At 41.9% G+C, this 23198-nt stretch overlaps 1 protein-coding gene across 3 annotated transcripts in view; it reads right to left on the bottom strand.

The window, feature by feature from the left end:
• The window catches only part of LOC308311278 (actin nucleation-promoting factor WASL-like), a 48991-nt gene extending 32451 nt beyond the window's left edge, over positions 1–16540 (bottom strand). For all 3 annotated transcript variants that reach the window (XR_013963619.1, XM_080757927.1, XM_080757928.1), the window contains exons 1-2: positions 16091–16540; positions 637–771 (exon numbers count right to left, since the gene is read on the bottom strand). Coding sequence is in view for 2 of the 3 variants with exons in the window: in XM_080757927.1 (XP_080614053.1) it covers positions 637–771; positions 16091–16198 (243 nt within the window). In the remaining variant the exon portion in view is untranslated. The remainder of the gene's footprint in view (positions 1–636; positions 772–16090) is intronic.
• Between the last annotated feature and the right edge of the window lie 6658 nt (positions 16541–23198).

Genomic DNA, 23198 nt, shown 5'->3' with positions numbered 1-23198 from the left:
CTTGTTCCATAAGTGTCAGGCAGCAGTGCACCACAACCATCCTTGGTGCACTGTGCACGGTGCACTGTGCACCACAACCACCATGGTGCACTGTGCACGGTGCACTGTGCACCACAACCACCATGGTGCACTGTGCACGGTGCACTGTGCACCACAACCACCATGGTGCACTGTGCACGGTGCACTGTGCACCACAACCACCATGGTGCACTGTGCACGGTGCACTGTGCACCACAACCACCACGGTGCACTGTGCAGCAGTGCACCACAACCACCACGGTGCACTGTGCAGCAGTGCACCACAACCACCACGGTGCACTGTGCACGGTGCACTGTGCAGCAGTGCACCACAACCACCGTGGTGCACTGTGCACGGTGCACTGTGCAGCAGTGCACCACAACCACCACGGTGCACTGTGCACGGTGCACTGTGCAGCAGTGCACCACAACCACCACGGTGCACTGTGCACGGTGCACTGTGCAGCAGTGTACCACAACCACCGTGGTGCACTGTGCACGGTGCACTGTGCAGCAGTGCACCACAACCACACCACGGTGCACTGTGCACGGTGCACGGTGCAGCAGTGCACCACAACCACACCACGGTGCACTCACGAATGTCTGGCATGAACTGACCTTGATGTCGAGGACCCTGATGAAGTAGGAGCGCATGGGGTTGTCTTTGACCAGACAGGCCACCCCGCAGCAGCGCTTGGTCCACGCAGCCGTCCTCTCTGCCAGGAATACCTGGACAATTGCAGACGACAGGGTCTGGATGGATAGAGGGGGAAACACACAGTCAACACATGGTCTATTCGCAGCTCTGACCATAATGGTGTAAACTGATTTTCGGATTAATTGTTTTGTTTCATTTCACAATCTTTAATATCCATGAATTAAGTAAGTTCAATGGGATGAGTACCGGTAATTTAATGTAATTGTTATCACAATTGAAAAGCATTTTTCAAGACTTTTTCAAAAAAATACCATGACACACACCACAGTGTGTGCAGCTGCATGCCCACTAAACAGACCCACACATTGTAGAGTGTAGACTAATCACTGGCGACAGCTTAAGTGACTGGCAATGATATGAGTTAGTCAGAATGTAAGGGTTCTCAACTTCACCTTAACCTGGGTAAAACAAAACAACCCCCACCGTGTGACCTGAGGTCTAAATATTACACACACACACACACACACCAACTCTGGGTCAAACTCATCGTGTTCTCACTTTGTCTGACAAGACAGACAGACAGAGCAGAAAGAATACACCATAAACTGGAAGTACCATGTCATTTAGGAAAGAAATGCGAAAATAGCCAATTTACAAGCTCAACAACAGCTCAAGAACCACACAAGGACTAGCGCCTGCTGCCTTGTTGTTTCTCCTTTATTTGCCGATGGGTTCTCAGATTGCCTGTTCATTGGCTATCTGACATTTTTGCACTACACCATTGTATGACAAAACATATAAAATTGTGCTTAAGCGATTAATCAAACTAATCAATTTAGTCAATTATTACAAAAACCTATATTTGTTTTGCATTGATATGTTAATAACTTAATATATACGGAAGTGATGTGAGGAAAAACATTCTCGTTTTAAGATAAAGTATGATATAACATATGATAACTTCTAACGTCATAGGTACGTTGTTAAAACCAAATTCCTTTTTTCCCCTGATTTGGCATAAATATGCTTCCATAAAACATTTTTTAAGCAAAATAAAGTAAACACATCCCCATTGTTCGCAAACACAAGAATCAATAGTTGCAGCCCGAAATTAGAACTTGGAAAAAAAAGTCTCCTTCCGTCACACTGACATACAGCAAAGAAATAAACTAATAAAGTGAAAGGACAGAAGTATTCTTGTTAAAGTACACAGCAGAGTTAATTTAATCGAGAATGTGCAAACTGACCCATAAAAGATCCACACAAAAGGGCAGTAATGTGGCCCTTAAGCAAGCCACTGAATGCTCCAGGGCAACCATGTACTACGATTTATCTCACATGCAAGCATGCATAATACTGCCGCTTGGCAAGCAGAAAACTTCTGTATCCATAATTAATGCTCTTCTTTCTTCATGAATAATTATGGCATAATAATTATTAATTATTATGCCCTATTTTATACTTCATCGTATTAAAGTCTCTCTCACACAAAAGTAGCGAAAATAGCAAAGCACCACGATGCAATGCTTTGTGAGCTTGTAGATCGGCTATTAGTATTTTCACAACTGTTAAAACATCAAGACCTGAGGCCAATTCTACAAATGCCTTCTAAATCAGTAGTTCTCAAACTTTTTCGTAATTTAAAATTGATCAATTAACAATTCAAAGATGAAAAAATGTTAGAAAATAGCACATGTACAAGCTGCGTGGTACAAAATGAGGTGCTGTGAGCTTGTAGAGCTGCTATTTTAAATATTTAACGAAAGAAAAAAAGACAAGAGATTGTGAAATAATATATTCTTTTACATTTCCTGGAAAGTTTTGTGTGTGTCAGTGTGCGTGCGTGTGTGTGTGTGGATGCGGCAGGAATGTGACATAACTCTCATTTTAATGGTCCAGCAGGACAAAAATGACATAATTGATTTACATGTTCCAAAACTACCGCATCACAAAAGTCCACTGGCGAAGGGTTGCCATGGTGACTTCGGAATGTCTGACTCGCAGGAATAACGTTGTGATGTCAACGGTTCTCTTCGTCTTGAGAACCAAATTGAATCAGTGTCTCTCTCTCTTTCTCTCTCTCTCTCTCTCTGCGGTCTATAAATGCTCTACTGTTGGACTTCCTGCCCTGGCCAGCCTCCTTCTCACCAGTGAAAGAAATAAATTATACTCATGTTTGGGGTCATTTTAAGTTTTCACATCTACTCAGGCTTTTTTGAGCACTCCTGACAGTTTTTATGGTGCGTGATCGTATTTATATATTTGACGTTCATTCTATCAGACATACCCCCTTTCCTGTGTAAAATAAATTTAAAAAAAGGAAATGAAGAGACACAGAAAGGAAAGTCGCCACTCACCAGAACCAAGGGCGTGTGTTTTCAAATGGAGTTTGAAGTTACAAAGGGTTGTTTGTGAGTGTATAGATCAGCTATATTCGAGAAAGACATTTGGTTGAGAGGAAAATACCTACTGAGTGCCCTGGATGACCCCAGTTAAGTGGTTAGGATGTAAATGGTAAATTTATATAGTGCCTTTATCCAAGGCGCTTTACATAAAGTGTGCATTACATTCACACACACATTCATACACCGATGGCGGCAGGAAACCATGCAAGGCACCAACCAGCACATCAGGAGCAATTAGGGGTTCAGTGTCTTGCTCAAGGACACTTAACTCTGAGGGAGCCCGGGTTCGAACATGCAGCCACTCTACCCCTGAGCCACCGCCGCGCCAGGATGCAAACCTAACTCGGCCTATAAAGTATTTCCGATTCTGAAGAGGAGGAGCGCTATTACATATTCATAGCTGACCTCTCAGGTCATCTGGGGCAGGTCTGTTTTCTGTTCCCAGAGTCTAAACCAAACGTGACGAAGCAGCGTTCAGTTTTGTATGCACTACATATCTGGAACAAACTGCCAGAAAACTGCAGGTCTGCTGCTACAACTCTAAGTTAGTTCTTTTAGAACAAAGACACAAACACATTTGAATCCTCACACAGTCACACAGGCTTGGGCCCTGTCACCTAATGTAAGAAGCCAATGAATGAGTAATATAGAACCGCAGCAGAACACCAAAAGAATACCATTACCAAGCATAGTGTGTAGAAATATGCACACATTCTGTCATTACAAGTCTGTTATTACTACTGGAATATAGAGCTACCGGTAGTTAACATTTTTTTAAATTTGAATAAGAAATATTACTTCACACCCCTTTTAAAAGACAAAGCAACATTAGCTTTTAAAAGACAAAGCAACATTAGCCTTTAAAAGACAAAGCAACATTAGTCCGAATGTTGCTCCTGGATAATTTCAAGGTCCCGCCCCATAATGACATACCTGTAAGGAACGACAATACAAGTAAATTACAAGTTGTGGTTAAAGAGGCCCCGAGACTGGAGGAGGTTCAATGTTTACACAGACACCAGCTTAACTAGGAGTCTTAACTAGCTGTCTTTGATATGGAGCCGAGATCACAGTGAAACAGCAAGCGGCGAGGCTCAAAGGGTCTGCCTCAGACTGACAACAGTAGGGGGGTGACTGTGCACATGCACGCACAGTCGCACACACACACACAGACACACACGGTCCAATTAAGATCAGAGACTTCCCACTCCCCGGGTTTTACAGGTAGCCGCAGGTCAGACGACCTGCTTCACAGCATAAAAGAGGCTGATCAAACACACACAGCCTGCTAACAGGAAACTGTGTACTGGCTGGCTCCAGAGGGATTTGGATCCTAAAGCACCTCACCACGCCCCCCTCAATCAATAAAAACCGAATGATGCTCTTTTCTTATGTTCAAGTAATGCTGTGTGCGTGTGTGATGGAGAAGTAAGACTTCTGAATGTAATACGGTACAGAAACTCAGCCTAGGGATTAGAATATACAGTACAGTACAGTACCAGTCTAATGCTGGTAAATCCTTCATTGGCAGGTACATACGTAGTCAACCTGGTATTTTGGGAAAGCAGGCATTATGTCTTCACTGTCGGATGGAAATCTTGTATGTTCAAAATGGTTACTGTTCAGAAAGTGTTCCAATGGATGCATTCATTGCATTGTAGTAGTGATTTAGTCATAATGCTCTTCGTAGTACTTTTCAGTGATTCATTCAATATAATAAAACCCACAGACAATCATACATTGTTGAAATGGTCAACAACGATGACCAGATGTGGAGATTGAAAAAAGTTAATGGGGCAACCACACTTTTGCACAATTTTCTGAAATTGAACCGTTCTAGACTAGTTCATAAATATTTTGACTAACAAGCCACTATATTGTCTAGAGACACTGAGCAATCTTCTGAGAATCACTGTTTAAGTGCATGTTGCGCAACCTCTTTTTCTAACTAAGTAAACATATATATATATACATATATACATATCTTCTTTGTGATATGAGCCAAATATGAGTATTTTGCACTCTTTGACTTGAAGTCTGTTCAACCTTATGCAACCATGTTCATATCTTTTGGAAGAGGTTTTTCAGTATGTTCATTGCACTGACATTTCCTACTGCATGTTGAATCGCAACTTATTTTCTAACACAGACCAACAGGAATGTTTTGTACCTTGCTGCTTTAGCATGGAATAAACCCAAGATAAGTGTAGTTTCTGTAGATAAGAATGGAGTTGATTACTTATACCCAGTTGATTACTTATAGCCCAGCATGATCACTCCTTTCATAATGATTCCTTCACTCTCTCTCTCTCTCTCTCCACCTGAACAAATGATGGCTGTGCATGCTGTACTCCACGGTGCTATCCTATAGTTGGTCCATATAGGAACTAGAAGCTAGTTAACTGGGTTACACACCCCCAGGGCTTTATGGCTGACCACACTGGCTACTGGCTAGTGGCTAGCATGAATGACTGAGTACTATGTTCTTATTTGATGACACAGACATGCACAACATTCACCATGGTAAATTCCACTTAATATTATGAATATTCATTCATATATTAGGGCAAATGAATTTGCCAATAGATGTACTGCGTATGTTCTTGTATTCACTGTTAGGCTGTTCTTATTGGCATAATTTGAGCTAATTTGAGCCCTGTTCTTGACCTTTATGCTTAACTGCTGCTGAATTTCCTTCTCGGATCAATAAAGGTTTATCTTATCTACTAAAGTACATTGCAGTAAGAATTCTTTCTACCGCGGCGACCTGATAGCAGAGTACTGAGTAGATGGCGTGCATGCCACGTGGGCTCTAATACCTGACAGCGAGTGCCCGGTTCACATGTCACTCCTCCCTCTGTGTTTCTTGTCTATCACTTCACTGAATGCGTCTGAATAAAGCATACATTTTTTTTTAGGTCAGATCCTGATTTTGGAGAGTCCTTAACCCATTTTGACCTGAGATCAGATTCAAAAAATGTCTTCTACATCCTGACAGTTTTCTGAAAAATCTACGTTTCTATGTCAGTCGTTCTTCGACTTTTCAAAAATAGCAGACGTACAAGCTGATATGAGCTATGAGCTTGTAGATCTGCTATTTTTCAATAGCTAAAGCATAACATAATGCTAACACCAAACATTGGAGCCCAATGTTTTGACTGAAAGATTACGTTTTCTCAACATGTGACTGTGAGCTTGTAGATTTGCTGTACCGCCAAATGCTTAAAGCTTATTATGACATGTCTAAAATAGGGAGGCTAGGATTCATGTGGTTAAAGTTCCTGCCAGAACAAACAAAGAGGTAGGAGCGAACACCAATAGTGGGGAGGTGCCGACCACGGGATAATAATGTCCCCTTCTAAAGTTTCTGCCAAACAATGGAACCCATAAATGTAATGATATTATATGTCTCCTCTATCCCAGATTAACTTCATTTCACAATAATGATACGAGTTCTGAATGGGGGTGCAGGAACAGTTAACAAGTTAAGCAAATAGACAATAGATTAAATAATGTATTAACAAAATAAATATTGAAAATAGCACATTTACAAGATCACAACACGTCGCGTAACGTTGTGAACAGGTTGATCGGCTATTCTCGTAAACACTGTTGTGACGAAGCATAGCATAGGGCTTAAATGGTTAATCCATTCGTTGGTATATATTTTAAAACAAAATACACACACACACACACACGCACACAGTATATTGATTGTTAGATTAATCGAAAGAGTTACATAGAATAATCAGTAAGAAAATAATGGCTAGTTGCTGCCCTAGCTATGAAGCAGGTGAATGTAGTCATGAAGTCCCCTGAAATGACCCTGGATCCTGTGTCTTTGTGACCTCATGGCTGTCTCTCAGCTCTGTGGTTTCTAATTGTAATTGAGATCACAGTGGTCCTTGAACAATTTAAAACAAAAGTTTGTGAGCCAACAATTGTATAGCAGTCCGAGCTCCGACAGTGTGATAAACCGGTTCCAAATGTGATGGAACCGAATAACTCCCGGATACCTGGCCAGATACCCAGCCAGCACTGCTCTTACCTTGATGCCCTTCAAAGTTCAAACATAATGAAATGGGGGGGGGGGGGGGGGGGGGGACGACATAAACCATAAACTAATCTTCAATAAAGAATTAGACGGTAGATCAAAGGGAGTCTACCAGCACACCTCAGCCTAATACGGCTAGTCCACTGCGTCACCGGAGGGACAACAGTTGCAGAAGGGATATACAGTACTGGAGCAGCCTCGACAGTTAAGCCTTTGAAGTCATGTCTTGTGCTAGCACCTGAATAAAAGGCTTAAACTGTCCGAGCTGCTCCAGTGACCCATCCCTTCTGCAAATGGAATTAGACCATTTAGCAGTCAGTGCTGCACTGTGGTGGTTCATGTCCCCGTTATGGGACCGACTGCTTCTGACAGCAGCGCTGTGTCCACATGACATCATCAAAGCCGGACATGAACTTGCTGTTTTCCTTGTCATTTCATTGTGTCATGGTTTCTATCTTGCACTCTCTCTGTCCGTTTGACAGTCTGACTATCCATCGAAAGAATATCACACAATAACATGCTCTTGGCCAACAAAGGCACTCGCTCTCGTTGCCATTCTCTCACACACGTTGCCAGATAAACTTGCTCCTTTCATATACGTGTGCACAAATGCAAGGACACAGACCCCATTGACTCACACCCTGAGAAGCTCTCTTTCTGAAGTCTCTCTGTCCCAACCACCAGCCTAACAGTAACACTCACTTTTACCCCTCAGTTAACTCAGAGAGAGTAAGGTTGCACTGCGACACATTGTCAGCATGTACATTTGCTATATTTGCAGAATGTTTGCTTGTTATCACATGCCCAGAATGGGGACGCTATAGGGTTCATGTGGTCAAAACGATTGTTGGACTAGAGTGGACAGCCCAGGAAAGCTGCATGGGGAGAGCTAGCAGGAAGAGCAAATAAAGGGAGGCTGCAAGAGTACAAAGTATTCGAAGTGGGCCCCCAAATAATTGAATGATAACGATAATATAACATTAATATTACTTTACGAATGTAATGACATTTTTTCTTTGAAACCTTGAAATTTGGTTTTCATTGTAATACTGAATTAAAAAAATGCACACGCCCAACCCAGCTGTTAAAAGGTTTTTTCCATAAATCAGTGCTATTGAACACCATTTACGTCTGTGTGTTGTTTTGAAAATAACCAATGGAAAGTAGTAAAGAAACTCATTGGACAAAACGCCAACTCCATTGGACCCTCAAACTGTCTGCTAAAACAGCTAACACCACCACCTCTCTCCTTCTCATGCAAGTAATTGACAATATCTAATGTCACAACACCAACTTTGATGAGGCAGTATGGCATCGTTTAAAAACAATAAGGTTTTATTAATTTCCTTAAAAATGTTTATTTTTAATTTCTTGAAAAATGAACATTTTGGAGTTATGAGGTATCCTCCGGACAGCAGAGATATCACTCTACTCTTATCAGGAATATTTGAAATAACGGAGCAGTGTGTCTTGCTCTTTCTATTTCTATCTTCTTCCCTTGCCTGAAAACTACAAATGACGGGCACATTTTTCACCCACTTTTGTAAACCTGTAAAACTTTCATTTTGACAATAAAGGAGAAACAAGCGGACTATGCAAAGCGGAGCAGCCAGGCCAGGGCAAAATGAAGTCGATGAAAAAGGCAAAGCATGAAAAAAATAATGGATGAGGAGTTGAGGACAATAAAAAGAGAGAAGTGATAAAAAAGAGGTTAGTAGAAAGAAAAGAAGATAAAAATAAGAGAAGAAAGACAGTAGAAGAAATAGCAAGGGGAGAAAAGAAGGGAAGAGAAGGATGAGGGGACAGAAAATGGGGATGATTGAAGGAGAATAGCGGAAAAATAGGAGTCATGTTCCGCTTGCTCCAGGAGGTCGACCACGAGACTTCCTGTTGGAGGGGACTGCTGATCAGGCAGTCTGCCCGTGCGCCCGCACGCATGCACACACACACACACACACACACACACACACACACACTAGTGAAAGAAAAGACACACACACGTGCATACACACACACACACACACACACACGAGAAAGAAAACACACACACTTGGACCGCATCCAGCTTCTGCCCGGTCAGCCTCAGAGTACTGCTGATGCAGAAAACAACACAAGGAATACCAATGAACATTACTCTCCGTGTGCATGCATGCGTGCATGTCAGGAGCAGCGCACAGGTTGAACTACTTATGTGCGATTCCAAATTCATGATTCACATTTGTGTCAGTATCACAGGCGTTATTATTCCACACAACTCTCTCTCTCTCATATGACCCAATCTTATTACTATCCAACTATACAACAATAACACACAGTAGCAATAAATCACAATACGTTGTTTTAAGTTTGATTCCATTCTATGCCCAGGAGGTGTTCTGAAATCCAGGGCAACCTCACGTGTAGGCCATTTCCTCTGGAATATCACAATACAAGAATGCGAGAAGAGCTATATCATTCAGGAATATAATCGATATGAATATTGAATGACTTAATCAGAATTCATCTGATCAAATGGTAAATGGTAAATGGTGCATTTATATAGCGCCTTTATCCAAGGCGCTTTACATAGATTGTGCATTACATTCACCCATTCATACACCGATGGCAGCGGAAACCATGCAAGGCACCAACTAGCACATCGGGAGCAATTAGGGGTTCAGTGTCTTGCTCAAGGACACTTCGACAGTAACTCTGGGGGAGCCCGGGTTTGAACTGGCAACCTTGCGGTTCCCATCCAGGCACTCTACCCCTGAGCCACCGCCGCCCCGATCATTCCAGAGTCCCAGTGCCTGGGATATTACATAACGTGATATGGTAAATGGTACATTTATATAGCGCTTTACAGAGATTGTGCATCACATTCACCCATTCACACACACACACATTCATACACCGATGCCGGAGTGAACCATGCAAGGCACCAACCCGCACATCGGGAGAAATGAGGGGTTCAGAGTCTTGCTCAAGGACACTTCGACACCAACTCTGGGGGAGCCCGGGTTCGAACTGGGAAGCTTGCAGTTCCCATGCGGTCACTCTAGCCCTGTGGCCACTGCGGCCCCCGATATCATCACTAGGGCTGCAACTATCGATTAATTGATTAGCTTAGCAATCAATTATTCTATGGACTTTCTTTTTTAGAATAATAGAATAATCAAAAAGCTTAAGTGATGAGCCACTGAAAAGTTGATCTTCTCCAGAAGCCCTTAAACAGAAGATGGAAGACAGTCAGAGATGTTAACGAAACAATGATTGATATAAGCCATAAGCTTACTTTCATATAACACACCACCATACGCACTCCTGTAAGTCTCCGCCACAAATCAACTTTTTTTTACGCATAACATAAGGGCCGTAAAAGTGTTGAAGAGCTCTATATTGTGATAGTACTCATTGCTGACTATACAGCTATATCAGAATATAGTGATTTAACCTTTTAACAAAAACATGTTGTTTTAACCAAAATATGCCTTTGTGTCCCGGTTTGACTCCCAGGCGGCAGAACTGTTTCTTGTGTCAAGTGTCTGCTCTCCGTATGCCTTTCCTATCTCTCTCAATTACTGTCTAAAAGAATAATATTCAAAGAAGTCCATTTCCTTTCATCATAATTGATTGTGATTGTATTGATGCACAATTGAATTGATTATTATTATTATACAAAACGGACGCAAAGGAAGGGGTCAAGGACCCAAAACACAGAGAGGAAAGAGCAGAGTGATCTTAGATGGTCCATGTGCTGTCAAGAAAATCAAGTAAATAGAACAACACATGGCAAAGTAATTATATGCATACATCAAGTAGACTTTCCAAGTACATCTGTGCAGGAAGACGAAACTGATATAGTAGTAGTAGTAGTACCCAAGGCCTGGGCCATGGCTCAGTGGTCCAGGCACCTTGGCTGGCAATCCAGTCTGGCAGTGTGCTGCGGGTTGGACTCCCAATCCCGACGGCCATTGCCCCTTGGGCCCTTACTGCATGTCTTCCCCCCCATCTCTCTCTCCATTTCCTGTCAGCCTACTGTCCCTCCATATATAAAAATAAAGGCGATAACGATCAGAGATCTCTGCCTACTCAATACTGATAGTCTGCCTGGTGAATGGCCTAAAACCAGGTGAAAACAATTCAGGGTGTAGGTTAAGGTTCGTTCGCCCAATCCATGACTTTGGATACCGGTAAATACATCCGAGACGGAGCCACAGTTAGCTCCAGTACACAGAGATGAATCATTTTCACTTTCATAGCCGAAAAGGTATTAAAAAACAATATACCTTGATATAATACATACCCGGTATTCATATTGTTAATGTTGAGTTCATTATACTAAACAACTTGAGAAAGCCCGAAGGGGCGAAACTTTGTTTGTTAGGTTGAAATAAAGAAGTCGGGGAGCAGACTTATAATGTGTGCGGACATTCCATTTTCTTCTTCATTTGATCTTTTTTGGGTCCATCACCGTTTTTAAAAACTGTGGCGATGTGCATATCTTTATTCCTTTTTTTATTTTTATTTTTATTTTTTTTACATATTTATATCCACATAATGTAATATGAATTGCGCCATTCCAATCCTGGGCCGCAATGGAACATTACAGTAAAATATTCAGCCTTACAGAATCATCCAGGTCCATTTTTTACGATCTGTGTTAAATTAACATTTTACTGTGAGTGAACGAACACCAACAAAGAGTAAGACCTTTGCTCATCGTCCCACACACACACACACACACACACACACACACACACACACACACACACACACACACACACAAAGAATAAACCAAAGGTAAATTAAACTCCTCATGGTCAGACTGAGCTCAGTGCACTATGCACAGATGAAATAAGACCGAAGCCACAGTGAGATCAGGGATGACAGCTTATTTCTACATTTTCTGCTTTAACAACAAGGCTACGTATGAAACTCAGTCAGACAGGAAATCACTGGTTGGCATTCTAATTAGATTTGGAAGAGGAGACACACAATGCCAGTCTCTTCCCATCTCTCACACATGCACACACGCATGCACATACTAACCATACGTATGAAGACAACATTTTTTAGAACCGCAATATTATGAATGCCATTTTTAACCTTAACGCTGAATATAACCAACCTTCAAACTCTGTGAACTTGTACATCTACTGTATTTGGTGTGAGGACAAGGAAGGAAAATGTTCTATTTCTCAAATTCTACTATACTACTAAGTGTAGTAATACAAGTACACCAACAAACTCTGTGTCTTCCTCATCATGCCACTCACTCTCTCTGCCACCTCTCTCGTTATATTGTCTCTCTCTCTGGGTATGTTTCACTCTTTCTGTATGTCTCTTACTCACACTATCTGTGTGCCGGTCACTGTCTCAGCCTGTCTCACATAATGTCTCCCAATTTCTATGGTAAGATTAAGACGAACAACGAAGAATGATCGATCCTCTTCCCCATGCCTATCGTATGACCCTAGATTAATGAGGCACTACTCTACGCTCTATGCATTTGATTACTGTGTTTACCTTGCTCAGAGTGTGCGTTGCATGTGCCGTGAGCTTGTAGATCAGCTATTTTTGCATGACCCCTGCTGTACAACAAAGTATTACGCCTCAAGTGGTTACTCACACTAGTCAATTTACTCAATCACCTTAAGAATCTATCTCTAGCTATGATGAATAGCTTGGAATGTCCCTGCTATCACTCGGTGACTGTCATGATGTCAAGAATACCTGAGAAGACATGTCACTCTGGATGTTTAAACAGGTGCCCAGGCACAGAGACACACCTTAAGACTGCTTGTGTGTGTACTGTGTGTGTGTGTGTGTGTGTGTGTGTGTGTGTGTGTGTGTGTGTGTGTGTGTGTGTGTGTGTGTGTGTGTGTGTGTGTGTGTGAGTGACATAAAATGTAAAGTGTGTGAGAGAGGAATAACTGCAAAGGTTTCAAGTCAACATTCAATGGATTCTGGAATTGCCACAGTAAGAGAAAATGCAACGGAAAAGAGACAAGTCCACACATGGCATGACAGTACAAGACACACGCACACCTGAGAAACTCAGGATTGACAGGAGGAAAGAGGTGAGGTTCCCCCATGATTGGCCCCAATGAGACTTAAAGAGGAAGTGGCAAGTCTACTTCCCTAGCCTCGGTACCCAGGCTTTCATTTTCGTCAGCTCAAAAACTACTTCCCTAACACGGAAGGACTTTGCCGCTGGTGCCCACCACAAAGGTGAGACTATAGGGAAGTAACATGAGAAGTAGCCAGGTGAAAGTATACACACTCTGACTTTGGTTGCGCGACACGACAGGCAGCATGCATGCATGCGTGGCATTGCGTGAGCACGCGCACAAGGCTGCACTTGTCTGTGTCAACTCATTACACCAAGTAAAGTAACTACAGGTATTTATTTTTAAACAATGAAACAGACTTAGTATTACACACACACACACACAGCCAGCCATAGAGGGAAATCTGATTAAGCCACGTACTTGCTGCTATGCAAATAGGTTGAACAAGCAGTCAATTTAAAACTGATCTTAACAGACAGGGAAGAATACATGCTTCGTCCAGCCTTTGACATTTTGTCTTATCTGGAGCATTGTATCAATAACCAGGGCTTCTGCATCATCTCGCTCAGGGACATTTTGCGAGGACAAATGGCTGCAGTGGGAATTTAACCAGGGACCTCTCTCGTCTGGGAAACATTCTAGGACAGTTACTGGTTCTAAAAGTGGGGTCCAGACTAGAGAGGTCCTTGAAGGGGTTCCAGCGGGTCCCCAGCAAAATGAGGAAAACTGTTCAGTCAATTTAGCCGCAGCGGCATTATTATTCTATTTCATATTATTAACAAACTAATTTGGCAAATGCCTTTTTGGCCAACATGAAGTAGGCCTACTGTTGGAGAAACAGAATACAGTCAGACAGAGACAAAAAAGATGTTGTGGATAAACCAGCAAGGCTTTGACTAAAAATTCTCCCCAAAAAGTTGCCATGTTCATGACTACCAAGGGCAGATTCACACTATAGTCGCAGGTGCGCACTCAGGATCACGTAGCAGATGTTGTGGTACTAGTGTGAATGCTGCGTACCGTTCCCGGGAGCGGATCACCCAACCATTCCCGGGACCGCATGGAGGGAGGCGTCTCGGCACCGATTCAAGTGTACTCGGATACGGATCGCTGCAATGTGAAAGCATTGAATACAGTTGAATGAAGTGTACTCGGGTGTGGAAGAATCATGGCCAGCGGGGACCAGGCAATCGTATTCGGGAACAGTTTGAATCAAACGGACTCCCCCAAAAAGTTGCCATGTTCATGACTACTAACAGTACGTTTTAACAGCGGGCAAAAGCCAGACGAATTTTCCGAAGGTGCATTATTTGGGACCCGGCAACTACCGCGATAGTAGGCGAACAGGCAATGGTCGAAAAGTGGGCAAGGGAACGTCGCCCGAAAAGATACAAATAATTCATCTTTACGGGTGATACTGGGCGATTAGGCGATGTGTCGGCTGATGCTCGCCCGCTGTTAAAACATACTGTAACTGTAAGGGCAGATTCACACTATAGTCGCAGGTGCACACTCAGGACCACTTGGCAGATGTTGTGGTAGTGTGAATGCTGCGTACTGTTCCCGGGAGCGGCTCAACCAATCATTCCCGGGACCAATTGGAGGTAGTCTCGGGACCGATTGAAATGTACTCGGATACGGATCGCTGCAATGTGAAAGCATTGAATACAGTTGAATGAAGTGTACTCGGGTGTGGAAGAATCAAGGCCAATGTGAATCATGACCTGCGGGGACCAGGCAATCGTATTCGGGAACAGTTTGAATCAAACTGACTCAGTGTAAATCTGCCTTAAGTAGTTAACCACTTACTTTCTAGTCTAGTACAGAATAATATACGGGTAAATCAATATCCTACTCGTGTGAACGAGAAGCGTTTACATTGACAATGAAAACTGAATTCTAAATGCTTCATGTAATGCCCTGTCAAATAGGTCTACAGCTAAGTGAATCGTGACACTGCGATACTAATCACGATCTGTCATGTTATGCAGTGGTGGGGATGTTTTAATGGGTTCTGATCACACTGGGGGCTGATGTGATTCCCACTAACAAATAACCACCACTAATACAATACTTATGGTTGACCGGGTACGGCGGGTACCCAGGGTCAACTTGACCCTGGGTCCCCGGAACCCCAGGGCTGTACACTATATTCCGCTAGAATTTCCCTCTACTACGACCAAGTCTTTAAGGTAAAATAACACGCTTAACGATCTACTATTTTCGCCGAATTCAAGTGGTTACATTACAGTCAAGTCGACACACAAACTGGTGTGACACATAATGCTTCAGAAAACAGTCAAGGGAGGTTCGGTTGTGAGTTATGTAACGCCAATGCCAGCGCGAAATATCATTCCTTTCCCCTCCTCTCTCCCTGTTGATGGATTTAACAGCTCAGATTTAAACAGCACAGAAGGAAGAAGCACAGACTCCAACTGAACTGACAACTCCCACAGCAACAGCAAAACAATCATGGCTGACAGCTGCATATCAGGTTTTTGGAGAGTGAAATTCTGGTTTCCTCCGGGAGTGTGCTCAGGTGTGTGGTGGACTGTGGAGAGAGATTAGCAACAGGAGAGTAACAGGGACTGGTGAGAGACAGGCCTCGCGGCCGGGGCAAAACAAAGTTTAGTATTCTTGCTCCAAAATGTCACCAACTGACCAATTTATACCCCGTCGTACGACGGCGTCGCCCGTCGAAAAGAACAGATCTACCAGATGTGTAGTAGATCCGCTGTCAAGCTTTCCTCGTTGATACACAACAATCATTCCCCAAATTCTTAACCGCTTGTGCTGTTCTCTTAGAGACGTAGAGCAACAAAGTAACCAAATGAGAAATGACGCACAAGAAACAAAACATTACTGACACACACACACACACGCAAGAAGCAGACAAACTTACGATGCATTTCCTTCCTAGGTGGTTGAACAGACATTCGTTCTCATGGGGTGTCATGAGCATGGAGCCCACGTTACCCCCTCGCCGCTGGAGCGGTGGGTGTCCGCTCATTATTCACTCGTTATCTACAACAAAACAATGCAATACTCGGCGTGTCCCGGGGAAATATCACCGAAGGCAGACGATAAACAAGTCCAGGGTACTTCTGGCATCCGTGTGGCCTTCCTTCAGCCGAACATTTAAGATTCACACACAGATTGAGATTCGGGTCAGGGTTTTTTAAATTTTCCGAACGTCAGGGCGGCTGACGACGAGCACAAAGAGATGTGCCACTTTCTCCCCCCCTCCGTTTAGAAGCAGGTCAAACGACGCAGAGACGTCTTTCTGGAAGACGACAAAACCAAAAACTTTTTTTTTCTTTCCTGGGAACTCTCCTCAACCACATACACTATGCCAGAGCCACAGCCAGTCCCCATCCAATCCAACATGGCAGTGGACGGACCGGTGTTGCCAGATATTGCGAGAGAAACAAGCAACCAGGTAAAGGAAACCCACGAAAACTAACCTCGCTTCACCAGGCTTTCCATACGAAAACAATCCCAAAAGACTAGGCTACACAAGTACACATGTGACATGAGCACTTTATAAACCAATATATCTCTACTATTTTCAAAGATTTGGGGGGAAAAAAGTAAAAGAAACAATTTTAATCTATGATTTTAACAACACCAAACTTGTGTGGTGGTGGACTGGTCCCACTGGTCCTCCTATCCCTCCCTGGCACAATATTGTCAGATGGGGGTCCAAGTCCATGGACAAGAAATGGAGGGAACCTTGACATGGAAGTGTTTGAGAACCACTGATTTAAACGGACATATATAATTATGTATGTAATTATTATTTCAAGCAAGTCTAAACAAGCAACCATGCCCTATACATCTTCAATGTTTACTTCACCTGTAGGCCTACTGTATATTTACAATCGACTTTACAGAAACCAAAACGTATAAGCGGACATGGCAACACTGTAGACCGAACCGACCCAATCCTACAGGATAGGGGAGGTGGGCACCACACTTCGCCTGACGTTGTCTTTCACACCGAACAAGATATCAATTCTTGGAGTTACAAACAACGGGAGTAGGGTTCGGATCGTATACAAAAGTACAGTTCAACAAACGTCACGTAAAACGAGTTGTTTTAATATGGGTGCGCTCGCTAACACCCCATTGGTGTGGAGATGGTACGGTCGCGTTCGCCCGTGGTTTTCCTGCCAGGAATGTACGCATGCGCAGTATGAACCAGATACGTGTTTATACTTTGCCGTACGACGGTGTCGCCAGCCTGTAAATCTGCTGTACTTTTAACCTCGCCTCACCAGGCTTTGATAATGAGTTATCAAACTGCAGACCAAATCCTGATACCTTTAAACCTGAACACCTGCTACTAACTAGGTGATATAATAATAATAATAATAATAATAATAATAATAATAATAATAATAATAATAATAACAATAATAATAATAATAATAATAATAATAATAATAATAATATAATCACAATAATATATCAATGTGTCAATGTGGGCTAATATTGTTCACTTTAATGCAATCTTATTTTTAATGTTCTGCAACTTCCATCTTCTGTAGCTAATATTTTGGAAGAATGTAGGTCTCCTATTGTTTAAATCTGGCATGAATTGTTTTGTCTACAATACTTTTTTAAATAGCATCTCTACAACCTCACAAAAGCTTGTAGCTATTTTTACTATTCATCTTTTAACACATTTTGGAAATGAAACCTTCAACTTGATTTTCTTTTTGATATTCTTCAGCCTAGCTGGCATAATAGATTTACTGGATTGCAAAAAATAATTACAAAATAATTACAAAAAATAATACCAGTATACGGCTCTCCTCAGTAAAACGCTTGCACAATGTAATGGTCCTGTTATTGTAATAAACTGTAAATGTATAAATACCTCGGAAAATCACATCTGCTCCAGTTAATCCATAATAGCCTGCCTGAGGGGGGTGTTTAGTACATTCACAATTCTTGCCATTTTGTCTTGGATCAGTTATTTCTCAACCAGAGGGTTGAAAGCCAAATGATTATTAAATGATTAAACCCACAACCCACTATGTGTAGTGCAGGGTTTTCTACAGGGTCACGGCAGCAGGCAAAGAGCATTTAACAAAACTGTGTCATAACCCTGGTGTCCCTATTTGGGGCGCATCATATGATGCCTAATATTATAGGCAAGCATTTTTAAAGATTTGGGAAAATCTTTAGAAATGTCAAAAAGGTTCTGAAATAGCAAACATAGATGATATACAAGCTCACGCTTCACAACACACATCATTATAACTGTCTGGCTAATACTACTGGAACTTGACCTTGTTGTCAGGTCTTCAGTGTTGTTTTCATTGACTGACTAAAACTATCGGTTTTTACTGACAAAAACTAAATAATATAAACTAAGTAATATATTGACAATTTAGTCAACACATAACAACTAGACTATAGGGATGGACTAGTGGAGACAATATCCAGTAGAACTAAAAGACTTGTGCTTGTGTGTTGCGCTCTAAAGAATAGCGGATCTACAAGCTCACAGGATGCAACCAAGTGTATAAAATCTGCCATTACAACGCCATCAAGGCCTGCCAAAATACATTTTAGTCGACAAAATCAACTGTAGATTTACTAGACTAAAACTAAAACATTTCAGATGACTAAAATATGACTAAAACTAAATGACATTTTATTGCAAAAGATTATGACAAAAAAATTGCTCGCATGGTCTCCATTTGAGAAGCACTGACAGATACAAGAGATTACATCACGTTCTACATTACACTAATCCAAATAGCAAGGACTATATTGTGTCACTAAATATTATATTACATATTTTAACAACGTGCCTCAGGGCTGATTGGAGTCAACTATAGTTGTAAGCAATCTGGATGCTTCACGTTGTTCTTTTATTTTTTATATTCTATTTTCGCCAAATGTTCTATAGTTTTGCCAAAGGTTATATTGTTGCCACATGTGTCCTATTATGACATGGTCAGAATAGGGTCACTAAAGCTTCATGTGTTAAGACCTGACACAACACACTGTGACACACACACATATCACCTGATACAATACACACACACACACACACACACACACACACACACACACAAATTGCCGATCTACAATTTGAGCAAAAGTACTGAGTTACTTAACCAAGTAAAAAGTAACTAAGCTGAGGAAAAAGTACTAATGTGTGTAAAAAGTAACACAATACCCATTATTACAGTAATAACATACACAAATCAAACAACACTTAATTGTTATCAAGCTGATGTCTAGAGTCTAAAGTCTACCTTGAGAAAAAAATGAAGGGGCTCAGTTTTAGTTGAGTGTCACTTCAGACAATCAGTCAAAAACAAAGATACAAGAGAACATTTTGAATGTAAAATCAACACTGTTATAACTTGCATTTAGACTAGTGACTGTTTCATGAAGAAAAGACAAGGGTAGTCACAATAATAGCATGCTGAAGTGCTGCAAGGCACCCACATCTCTGATTGCAGGGATACATTCTAGTACAAATATTCATAACCATGATAACCAAAGCCAAAATTAATGTTTCGGAATCACACTGCTAGAGCCGTAAAAATCCTTTCTTATCGGGGGCACTGCAGGCATATGTTTTCAAATGGGGGTCCGCAGCCTAATAAATGTCAATTTGATCACTGATCTAGTTGTCAGGGATGCCCTATAGCCCTAGCCCCACCTCCACAAATACAGACAGTTATATAATGCTTAGTTGAGCCCTCACCACACATCTTCCTAAGTATGTTTTACTTGTAAAGTACTGCATGTGTGTGTTTATGTTTGCCTCGGAAAGCTATGCAACCCATGCATGTGCAGTCGTGTGTGCCATTGCGTCTGTACAGTATGTCGTGTCATTATGTGTGGAGAGTGTGTACCATAGTTACCGTACCGTACGTACATGTTGTTCATGTATGTTCGTTTTCCTGAGCCCCAGGCTGTCCCTGACATCCTTCCATCCCAGCAGGGTCACTTTGAGGGGAGAAGGACACACTGTTATGTAGCTCCAGCCTCCCACAGGAAATGTATTTATGGATGACAAGTTGACAACGTTTCGACCCCTTATGGGTCTTCGTCAGGTATCCTTGTTTTCTTCATATCTCTATTATTTTCCCTTCTTGAAAACTGCAAATGATGGGAGCTTGTACGGCAATGAATTTCCACCCACATTTGTATACCAGTTGTATACCAAAAAAATATATATATATATATATGTTTTTTTGTTCCGGCTTTCGCCTTTATTTTATATTATTTTTTATAGAGGGACCAGTAGGCTGACAGGAAATGGGGGAGAGAGATTGGGGGGTGACATGCAGTAAAGGCCTTCGGGATCGGGAGTCGAACCCATGGCACACTGCCTGGACCGCTGAGCCACGGCCCAGGCCATGTGAAAATAAAGTTGAAGTTCAATGGTGGACAAAGTACTTTAAAATGTTAGTTTCATTTATAAGAATAAAAGTATTGGCAGTCATTAAAATATACTTTTACTAAAGTAAAAGTACTCAAATTGACCAAAATGTTTTGGATGTTTTCAAACATATAGCCAATACAAGCTCACAACAGCTGACGTTGTGCGCTTCTACATTGGCTATTTTCAAATATCTGATGTATAAAATAGGGTATTTCAAACCTCTAGTCTAGATTAGAACAAAAGCCAAATCAAATATGATGTCAAATCTTAAGTAAAAATGAACTTTACATTTTTACTTCGCATTTAATTTGTGTACTCATCCCAGTAGTCATTCAGTTGTGAAAACAGACAATTAGAAAAGAGTATAGGTTATTTATTGATTGATTGAATTAACAGGCTTTGAGCCAAGCCACTACACTACGGTGGTCAGAATCGGTATTGGCAGATGTGAACCTGCAAATAGAATCAGATATCGGTCATAATCGTGCACCCCTAGTATTTTGTTTACTGTATCTTGTCATATAAATCTGAATCTGCAGTGTAAAGAGTAGAATATTTGACTAAGATGTAGTGGAGTAGAAGTATTAGATAATAAAAAACTGGAAATACTCAATTAAGGCAAAACAGTACACGTAGTTTGACTTGATACAGTGAGAGTAGACTTAGGCTATAGCTGCATGCGTTGTCCTGCATAGGGAGAGAGTTTAACTTCTTTGTCAGACTTGAAAAACCAGAGAAACTGGCACCTGAGCCAAGAAGCCTCAGGAAAACTCGACCATACCCTGACGGATCCACAGTTACTTATGTTCCTCCCTGAGTAGCTCACACAGTGTTATGTGTGACAACAGCCCTCCTACTCCATTTGCCACTGTCATGCTGTGTCTGTGTGTGTGTTGTGTGTGCGTGCGTGCGTGTGTGTGTGTGTGTGTGTGTGTGTGTGTGTGTGTGAACCTAAAAGAGAGTAACACAGATGCACTTCAAGGCACTCACACACAGCGAAACAGATGCCCGCTCAGCCAGCTGGCCCTGGATCTGGAACACAAATAAAGTCACCAGATTGGAGATTCTGACTTTCAATTGTACATATTTAGTTTTGATTATATTGTTCCACTTTTTCTCATGCCAATAAAGCCCATTCCATAGGTTCCTGCTAGGTGGATCTTTAGAGTAATCTATGTGGAATTGAATTTAACTGAATTGAAATGGAATTAAATTGGAACACCCATGAGTCTGGTGCAGACCGGAACGGATATGGAGAGAATGAGTGAGAGAGTACGGTAAGCAAGTGTGTGTGTGTGTGTGTGTGTGTGTGTGTGTGTGTGTGTGTGTGTGTGTGTGTGTGTGCATTCGTGCGTGCGTGCGTGTGTGAGAGAGAGGGAGAGTATACAGCCTCGCAGTAATAGAGAGATGGCGAGTGTTGGCAAGTGTCAAGAGAGTGGGTGTTGGGTGGGTCTTAGAGAAAGTGAGAGAGAGAAACAGAGAGTGGACTGTCAGAGACAGGGGGCAGGTCATCCAGGTGGTATGTAGACTAGGTACAGCACCCACCCACCACAACGGAGCCCCAGGTACAATACCCAGCTGCAGTGCTTCTTCAGGCACTTCTGAGTGGGCCAGCTGTAGTATAGCTGTATAGCTTATTTTGTCCCAATGCATTCGGCCCAAGGTGCTCCAGATGGTCTATGACACTATTCCACAATCTCCGAATGCTATATAGAGTCTGGAACTATAGCGCCCCTGAGCTGAGTAAGGAAACTGCCATTTCCGTTCACGAAAATATATTTTAAAAATATCTTTACATTTTATTTAAAGATACGAAACGATACGAAACTTTCACTCAGGATAGCTCTTCCGTTGGTCCAGACTGTATGATGAAGCATTTGGACATTTCCGAGAGTTAATGGCAAGCGAGCTCTTCCAGTGTGTATTGGGCATTGAGCTACATGGGTCTAGGCCTAGGGCAGGGGTCGTACCTTTGGTGACGAAGTCATTAGATGGTGGGCCAGAATATAAACATTGGTTAATTTAAGAACTGGAATTTTGACTGACCAGCTTATATGCAAATGTTGTTGCTATAAAAGTTAATAAAGATTTGTGTGGCATAACTGCATACTGTACATACTGATAGAACTGCGTGTGTAATCAAATGTTACAGGTGCTGATAGAAGTGAGGTAATCATTTTGTGCATCCTTGAATGTTGTAGCCTACAAAGGGGAATTAGTTCATTAACAAAATCATAGACAGACAGACTGTCTAAACAGAGATAAACAAGCTCTTTCATTGTATAGCAACTCAAGGTCTTCTTAGAAACAGCTCATTTTTCCAGGTGTTTTTTGCCTAAAACTGGGCATATGGCTGGGAGAGACTTCCCAGCAGGTGCTTCTGTTCACTTTTCTTATTTAGATAAGTGAATTGGATCTTTCTTGATATCCATCATGTAATGAATTAGGGAACATTGCATTAAAAAGCAGCAAAGAAAATATGATATAGTGGCTGGTGACATGCAAAGATTTGGTCTGGTGCATACAAAAATACAAATACGAAAATGACAAAATGTACTCTCCGTTTATATTCAAACAAACCAATAACTTTCTT

This window comes from Protomyctophum bolini (assembly GCF_963924005.1).
Source record: "Protomyctophum bolini genome assembly, chromosome: 23".
Classification (NCBI taxonomy): domain Eukaryota; kingdom Metazoa; phylum Chordata; class Actinopteri; order Myctophiformes; family Myctophidae; genus Protomyctophum; species Protomyctophum bolini.
The sequence above is the reverse complement of the archived record's forward strand: the minus strand, read 5'-3'. Positions and strand labels throughout refer to the sequence as shown.